The 9,440-nt window shown below is 39.7% G+C and overlaps 1 protein-coding gene across 3 annotated transcripts in view; it reads left to right on the forward strand.

Annotated features, from left to right (window-relative positions):
* Positions 1 to 7,003, forward strand: part of UBE3A (ubiquitin protein ligase E3A) — a 44,485-nt gene extending 37,482 nt beyond the window's left edge. For all 3 annotated transcript variants that reach the window (XM_083168546.1, XM_083168549.1, XM_083168548.1), the window contains 4 exons: positions 2,284 to 2,439; positions 2,634 to 2,707; positions 5,240 to 5,383; positions 6,275 to 7,003. In XM_083168546.1, coding sequence (XP_083024672.1) covers positions 2,284 to 2,439; positions 2,634 to 2,707; positions 5,240 to 5,383; positions 6,275 to 6,395 — 495 coding nt within the window. In that variant the 3' untranslated portion in view covers positions 6,396 to 7,003. The remainder of the gene's footprint in view (positions 1 to 2,283; positions 2,440 to 2,633; positions 2,708 to 5,239; positions 5,384 to 6,274) is intronic.
* Positions 7,004 to 9,440: the final 2,437 nt, after the last annotated feature.

Raw genomic sequence — 9,440 nt, forward strand, 5'->3', positions numbered from 1 at the left:
CATACCCGGCGTATAAGACGACCCCCCACTAGAGGGAAAATTTTTATGGGCTAAAAAGTCGTCTTATACGCCGGAATATACGGTAGTTGTGCCAAGGTAGCCAAACCTTCTCAGTATCTTGCTTTTTATCTGAAGAGCTATACAGTAGTTCTTCCATTTGCATGAAAAAAATCTAATTTTGAGAACCAATCCCTACATGTTGGCACTATTGTTGATTTCCAGAAAATTGGGATTACTGCCCGTACCGCATTTCCAATATGTCTGTTTAGAGAATGCTTATATTTAGATATAGATAATTTTGAGTGATTAAGAAGCCAATACGCAGGATCAATTGGCACCGGCTCTGTATTATGCTGTGTGAAGTCGAGAAGACGGTTGACCAAAACTCTCAAATTTTTGGCCAACTCCACCATATATGATATAATGTTCCCTTCTCCCTTAAGCATCTCCAACAGACATTTGAAACTGTGGGGTATATAGCATGTAATAGAGAGGGATCTCTATACCACCTTGTCAAGATCTTAGTGACACATTGTGAACTTGCTTGTGTTTTCAAATATATATTCTGCCACTCCTTTTTTTTGAAAAAGTTATTACCAAGTCTCTTTCCCATAGTCTATTCCAAGAGACCTTCAAGGCATCATGATCCTGTAATAATATTTTATATAACCTGGATGGATGGGGTTGAGATTTTGGTGAAATACACATCTTTTCAAAGGCAGTAAGCCCTCTCTTGGCCATTAATACTCTTTGTTCTGTCATCAGGTAGTGTCTCAATTGAAGGTATTTCCAAAAATCTACCTGGGGGATATCCCACTTTTCACGAATATTCTCAAATGATTTTATATTATTCCCTTTCACCACCTGGCCCACTCTAAATAACCCTTCCCTGGTCCAAGTCACAAAGCCCAACATATCTAGGCCTGATTCAAATGCCTGGTTTGCCAGAAATGAAGTTAACGAACCAAAAATCGATGAAATGTTCGATAGTTTTCTTCCTTTAGCCCAAGTTCTCAAAGTGGCTTGAATAGTTGGGTGAGATAGGGGACATTTATCTAGCTTAGGAAGCCAGGGTGTAATCTCTATTGGTTTTAGCATAAATTGGTCTTCTAATGCTACCCATTGCTTATGGTCTCTGTCCCTCGTCTATTCCATAACTCTATTTATGGAATTTATTCTAAACCGGTGTTCAACATCATGCAAAAAATGTTATGCCTTGAGATACTGCCGCATTATTACATATTTACATTAATGAGGAGGCGTACGTAATAAAGAAGCCACTGATTTATAGATTTAAAAAGAATACCTTCGGGGATATTCAATTAGTGCTGACAGTTCTGAAAGTTGGAAATATAGGCACGTTTTGCGATAATGGGTCGTGTTTACGTTCAACCTATTCAATCTATCCATCCCTTTTGAAAGCTATTATGGAGGGCGTATACTACCTGGTCGTCCAAACTGGGTTATTGAACACTGTTTCGAGAAGTATTCAACTACTTGAAACTGTTGTCAAGCTGCATCCAGGACACTGGTAAATCTCCATGCATCGGTGATCCAGCTCTATGCAGACTTCTAGCATGACCAGGATTTCACCCTGAAGACTATACAGGTCGGTACCGGGTTCATCCCAGGACACAACCGGAGTTGTCACTTTTTACACACAGCCAGACACTGGCTTGCCCTGGCGATATCCCGGGTCTGAAAGGATTATAAAGAGACCATTGAAGTAATCAAGTTCAGCATCACTGTGTAAACTTTGCCCTTTTCAGTTTTACCCCTTATGCTCCATAGCGTACAATAAATAGGATTTGGATTTGTTGCAGTTCTTTCACTGCAGCCTTAACATGAGAACACGCTTCAGGCAACTAGGGATAGAACATGGGTGGGGAGTCTAGCAGCCAGAACAAGCTTTCACATGTGAAACCCTACATGATGAATATCTGTAATCATCATACGTTAATGCAAATGACAAAGCAGATATAGTAAAACAGTGGTTATTGTGTGAAATGCTTAAAGCCCATCTGTTAAAGCCAAGCTAACCAATATTCTGATTACCACAGCATTAGTTCCTCTGTACTGGATACTAAAACAATTTGGAGTTTGTGCGCATTTAGCTAAGGAAATGTGGACTTCAAAATGTTCTATACCATCGAAGTGAGGTTACAGAAAGTAGAGTTCATGAATTCGTCACTTTAAGATAGTCTGGGGAACATGTAACATTACTAGATTTGCATGTTGTTTTGTGGAAATGTAATTTCAGTGTCATTTCTTTCATTGTTTTAGGAATTTGTCAGTCTCTATGCAGATTACATTTTAAATAAATCTGTGGATAAACAGTTTAAGGCCTTCAGAAGGGGATTTCACATGGTCACCAATGAGTCCCCACTCAAGTATCTGTTTAGGCCTGAGGAAATAGAGCTGCTCATCTGTGGAAGTAGGGTAAGATATTTCTTTGTATAACACCACTTCAGGCAGAAAGCATGACTTCAAACAGATGGAGCCGCTCTCACACACACACTCCCCTTATTTATGCCGCGGTGTGCCACGCCAATCGCTGGGAGCGGATACATCTGTACGTATTATTTTCATGAATTGGGGACTAAAAGTTTTAAGGATTTTTTTTTTTTTTACAGAACTTAGACTTTCAAGCTCTTAAAGAAACAACGGAGTATGATGGAGGCTACACCAGAGATTCCCATATTATTAGGTGAGTAGCCTGGATCTTGAATCAAGGGCAGTGATTATGACTACTTTTATAATATTAGTTTGCACGTTCTTTTAATGCATTTAGCTCTGCAAACTGATTGGAGTGCATTATAATGGTGTTAGACCTTTTGCATTAAAAAAAGGAAAAAAAATTGTGACCTGAAATAGTTTAGGAACCATAGGTCTGTTTAATTTCCAGGGTACTTATGTATTATCTGGGCTCCCATGTTAAATGCACCCCATTTTTTCATACCCCTACTATCCAACTACGCATGGAGTTGATTTTATATAGTGTGGCGAGCGCAGCGAGCCACCGTGCCCGAAGCGTGGTGAGCGCAGCGAGCCCCGCGAGGGGACTCGGTCTCATAAGAAAAACGGGAGCCCAGATATTACATAAGTACCTTTTCCAGTACAATATCATGTTTATAACTCTATCTGGTGGCATTGGAGTGCTTCTTACAGATTAAAGAGGGGGTATCCAATTGCTGATGCTAATTTACTGCACATCAAAAATGGGCTAAAGCCCTACAGCAGTATTGAGTTGCCCAAGTATAGCCCATTTTTACCATTTGGCAAATTATCCTGTATCCCATGTGTTCTCTCCCAAAAATAGCTAAGTTCTGCGCCCCATGCATTATCACAGATAAAACTGGTCTGAGGGCTGCTTATCAGGGATTCTGTTTTGCATGTCTGATGCATGCAACGCCTAATTCCCAGTTAATGCCATCGGCCAGGGGCTAATTGGATATCTCTGGGGGAATCTATCAATCACGGTAATGCTCATTTTGGCCAATTTTGAGCTATGTCATTTAAAAGATCGGTCAGTGTGTATGCTACGAACTATTCTGGCTCCTGTGGGTTGTTAACAAGACCACCCCCCACCTCTTCTGTCATCTGTGCATGTAGCTCAATTTGCATACTCAGTAGGGGGACCAGGTGACATATATTGTTCAGTTTGTATGTGCTATATCATTCTTCCAGAAGCACAGCCTATATCGTTAGAGATCACTGGGATGTCCCAGTATGTACGCACTTTAGACATCGGTTTGATAATGCAGAGTTCAGTATAATTGGGTAATGAGAACTGCAAATGTATTTCCTTAATCCCTTCTATAACTAAAGCTTTTTTCCTGTGCCGAGTCCATTTTTGATGTAAGAACATGACCCTAAACCAAAGCCCGGCATACATAATATATTTTAATACAGTATAATATTCCATTAAAGACTTGCGCATTATTAAATTGAAGAGAGAAATGTGTTGGAGGCCAACAAACACACTAAGCGAAATTATAAGGACCATTTTAAACTTTTGAATAGCCACTAGAAACCCGCCTATGCTTCAGACTGGGAAATGTGTAATAATAAGGTTTGAGATCTTAAAATAAAAACTAATAAATTACTGAGTTCTAAAATTTCTTTGCTAGGTGAATTCCTCATGCAGGCAGGTTTGTGTGCCCCACTGATTGTGTAACCATCTCCTCCTCACCTTTTGTCCTTCTCACGGCTTACACGTGCGGAAGTGTGGCAGTGATATGTATGGGAACATGCGGGCCAAGCCACCCCTACAGTGTCTGTTTTGGGGCAAACCCCTACAGTGTCTGTTTTGGGGCAAAGTCCCTTCCCACAGACAGCTGCAGCATGTCTGTCCCACAGCCTCTGTCCGGTCCTTGCACCAGTGGCTGCGTGTGGCATCCCCCCTCCACTCCAGTCAAATCCGTCCGGAGTGTACGAGCACCGTCCACAGTTGGGACAACCTCCCAACCTGGGGTTCCAAAGACTGGTGCTGTGTGTTGAATTCCTTGTACCTCCATCCGGTCCACGCTGGGAGCATGTGGCAGTGCCGCCTCCACTCTGTTCACATCCACCGTTGGGCATCCCACCCAGAGTCAAAGCCCTGTTTGGGGCTGTAGTGGGAGGAGTAAACCTGCATTGGAACTTGCACAACTACACTATGGGAAGGGCGCATACAATTGCAAGTTACAGGGCTGATCCTATGGGTGGATGTGGGAAACCTGACTGAAGTGATTGCGTGCATTGTAATGGTAGGAGTAAAGTAAAAGCTACAAAGGCTATGGGGCCGGCTACATGGTGTACTTGGTGGGCCGATTTGAAAAACTTCATTTTGCTCGGAGCCCATCTCTGATACGGCACTTGTAAACATAGGTAAACGGTCTGCAGCACCGAATAGAGGAAACTTGATCAATTCATCCAGCGTTTTGGGAAAATTACTACGTTCATACCAACGTACTTTCGAGAATTTGCTTTACACTATGTATCTTTTTGATAGTGTTTAGGTTCATTTTTAGATCTGATAAATTGCAAATCTGTAATTGGATGCAATTTACTCCAATCTTTTCTATTACAATAAACAATGTCCTTTTGTCCAGATAGTGAAACATACAGTAACTATAACAATATAGCAGGCCAGGTATTGGCTGTCGCCATTAGAACATTACAGTTGAATTTACATATGCATTTTTTACGTTCCACATGAAATGAAGTAAAAATGTTGTTTGCCTTTTTTTCCCCTCAGAGAGTTCTGGGATATAGTACATTCATTTACCGATGAACAGAAAAGATTGTTCTTGCAGTTTACAACAGGCACAGACAGGGCACCTGTTGGTGGACTGGGTAAACTAAAGATGATTATAGCCAAAAATGGCCCCGACACAGACAGGTAAGCCACCTGAAGGTACACAATGGTCAATTTAATTAGAAATCTGGGAGACAATGTAGGGAGAATATGCATCATATTTGTCTTTCTCTAGTAAATCTGTTGCTGTAAAGCGAGTCTGAATAATTACATATGCTAATTTATCATTCTTGCTTATTACAGTGTTTAGATAAGATGATACTGGTGGGCCTATGTCCACATATGCAATAATTGTAATTTGTGAAGCGTTTATAGAGGATCATAAAGAAATGCCATTGGATATGGGGGGAGCTACTGTATGTAATCATTTATTTTCTTTGGGCAAGACGTAGTAAGCCAGTGGATCTCAACCTCTATCCTCCAGGACCCCCAACAGTTCACGTTTTTCAGGTCTCCACACAGAATCACAGATGAAATAATTGGCTCCACCTGTGATCTTTTAAAATGTCAGTGAATGAGTGCACCTGCCAAGTGACCTGGAAAACGTGTGCTGTTTGGGGTACTTGAAGAACAAGGTTGAGAACCACTGTTCTAAGCCATGAAAAGTGATAAAATGGAGTGATAATCCTCCAACCAATCAGCACCTGCCTGTAATTTTTCAAACACAGCCTGTGACATGTCAACTAGGTGCTGGTTGTTTCAACTCATTTTGTTGCTTTTTAAGCTTAGTACATCTGGCCCTTTATGTGTAGTTAAAGTGGAATTAGGTGTCTTTTTATGGTGTGGTTACTTCATTTCACATTTGTGCAGTTTGTTGGGCAGTAGTAAAAAATCACAAATCACCTTTTAGTTTAATATATTTAATGCTTTCTCATAGCTGTTTTACCACTGCTCGTGAAGCGGTCATGTGATACCACTATAGTGTAATAGGTCAGCATGTTATACTAACCTCTCCTGTCTTCGTGATTTCCGCAGGTTACCAACATCTCATACATGCTTTAATGTCCTTTTACTTCCGGAGTACTCAAGCAAAGAGAAACTGAAAGAGAGATTATTGAAGGCGATCACCTATGCCAAGGGGTTTGGCATGCTGTAAAATGAAAAGGCAAAGAAAGCTAAACAAAAGGGATAACCATCGATGGAATGGATGTCTCTGACCACAAAGGCCATAAGATAGTCACATACATGTTGTCAACCTGTGCCTCCCTTCTCCTCCGGGACAATGGGCTGGAACAGCAGATTTCTGCTGCTTATCTGAACAAAGTCTTTGTTTTTGTTTTTTTGTTTTTCCTAGCGTGAAAGTGTTATACAATCTTTCACATGTATGTACAGAGAGGTTTTCCTGAATATTTATTTTAAGGGTTTAATCACTTTTTGCTTGTGTTTAATACTGCTTGAAGTTGAACCTGCGTGAGTCTTCTGCGATCGATACTCTCATGAAATATGCTAATTTTTAGCAAATTAACTTTCAGGTAAATGCTTCTGTTATGTCCCTGCATCTACTCCAATCAGGAACTGTATTTTTCTCTCCCCATTCTTTTACTTTATTTTTTTTTTCTCTCTTTTTTTGTTTTTACAGTTTGCTTATAAAACTTGAATTCATGGAAAACGTGTGATGCAATTGCTGCTGTTCTAGCCCCGAGCAGTGTCTGTGACAAATAATAATGTAGTCAATAAAGATGGAGGGGAGTATTTGGAATGTTATTCTACAGCCTTGCAAACTTTTACTTTAGCCACAGCACAAAAAAAAAATCTACAAATTAAAGTTAAAACAAAAAAAAATAATTTCACAATTTGTTGTCTTCACGTCTTGTAAGGTATATTGTGTTTCATTAGTAAATCTTATATCTGGGTCTGTGAAATGGGGGGGTAGAATTTTAGCGCTGTTAATTTTTTTTCCCTCAACATGCATTTACTGACGCGTGCATTTTCAGGCAAACTTTCTGTGGTAGATGGTGGGTTGTCAGAAAATCTTTGAGCATTTGTTGTACCCTAAGGGGAAAAAAGCTTGTGAAAGTGCACTTAAATCAAGAATATTAAATTGCATATTAAGTAATTCTTTTAAATAGACAATCCAAAGTCTTCCCTAACCATCATGTCAATTATCCTATTTTATTTTCTATCCTATATTCAATTCACATGAGCATGGCTGCTGTGTAATCAGTAGATATTGAACAACTCTGAAAACAAAACACACAGAATCCTGTTCAAGCTCTTCTCATAAACCAATATGCACCATTTACATCTCACTTTTATAAGGAGACATTGGACGAATATACATCCCTGGTTCTGTATTAGTTTAAATGTACAGTAGGGAACATGAGTCTCTTCATACAGACTATACCCGAATGTATTTGTTTATCTTTCCTGGACTTCTGCGTGTGTATTGTTAACTTCTCATGTTGCAATATGAAATAAAGGGATTATCCATTTTTAATCAACAACATAATTGGTATATCTTATTAGTCAATTAGAAATGACCATTTGCAAAGCTGAACGAGTGCCTTGAGAATTGCACTAAAGCCAACAGAGATGCCGGTAGATTACCGGTAAGAGTAAAAATAGTAGATCCTGGGCTACAAAAGTCCGGCCACCCCTGGTCTAGATTATTTGGTGCTGAAACTTATACTTACATTTTAGTATAAGTTTCAGCACCAAAATAAAACCTTGTTGTTAATTACATTACAGATATTTGATTTTGTGGACCTCGATCCAAATAATTAGAAATATCCGGATTCCATTAAAAATTACTTGCCTACCCCTGGTCTAGCAATTCTATTCTCAGAATCCTGGTGGATGTGAAACACGTTGTCCCAAGAGAGGGACATCACGACAGCAAGGGACACACTGCCACCAGCTCCAGCTACTGCCGCAAGCCACGAACAGAAGCCGGAGAATCGGGTGACGTCACCTTAAGCTGCCCGCAGTACACGGAAGACGCTGAACAGCAGAGCGCTGCCGTCTTCTCCTGTAAAACAGGTTAACAAGCTAGGGCAAGCTAGAGTCATTACAAACTGGACTGTTGCTCCCTCCAACATCACAAAAGAGTGTAAACAATTTATGCACGTTTTTACTTTATTTTTATTTTAAATTTTATTTTTATTTATTGTTTTTTATATTTTTATTTTTATCTTTGCCATTATCATTTTTATTTTATTTGTACCTTTATTCTCCATTTCTGCTCTCTTTTTCTCAACTATCCCTATCCCTCCAACCCTTATCCTCCATCCTCCCTCCTGACAAGCGCCTAATAATCCCTTTTTGCTTCCAGCAAAAAACACCCCGCACTATTCTCAGAATGTTGCCAATATTGGGGAGTATTTTAAATGTGTTTTTTTCATGGTATTTATTTAAAGCTAAATGCCTGCCTTCAGCTATATCTGTATTTGAAATAGCCATTACAGTCTAAAGGTACGTACACACGTACAGATTTAGCTGTCTGATCTATCTGGTGGGAACAAAAACCTGGAAATGTATGGGAGCATACTGTATGACAATAAAATTCCACCCAAATGCAGAAAAAAAAAATATATGCTTTGCTAAATTTGTTATATCAGAATGATTTAAACAATTTGTCTGACTGATCACTGTCTGTTTTCAAGCATTTGGGAACAATTCTTTTTGTCATTTGCGTCCATACATTTCCAGGATCCAGGATTTTGTTCCCACCAGATAGATCAGACAGAAAAATCTGTACATGAGTACGCACCTTAATGCCACAAAGGGCTTTATAATCCATTATACCCCTTCCCCCCCCCTCCCTTCAATGCATATGAAGAAAGTGGGCAATGAAGATGCTCAACCATTATAAGCTGGCTTGGGTGGAGAGATCGGTTTTTACGGGTGTTTTTGAAAGCTGGTCGATAGTCATTAGGTTGTCCATGAATGGTCAATATATGAAAAATGTTGACAAAAAGGTCAACACATGCAAAGGTTGACATGAGCTTTTGACTTTTTTAATGTCTTTTTTATGTCTCTGTGGACAGTGTAATATGTACCCTCGCAGCCCATGCTTCAGAAAAATATTGTTAAAAACTCACGTTGACCCAGCAACTGGATCTTCTTCATGAATGTTGCAAATTCAATCATCCTCCATAGGTTTCCTCTGGTGCATATACCCTCTGAGGTTACTTCTAAATAC

Source organism: Crinia signifera, chromosome 2, assembly GCF_055691185.1.
Source record: "Crinia signifera chromosome 2, ASM5569118v1, whole genome shotgun sequence".
Lineage (NCBI taxonomy): Eukaryota > Metazoa > Chordata > Amphibia > Anura > Myobatrachidae > Crinia > Crinia signifera.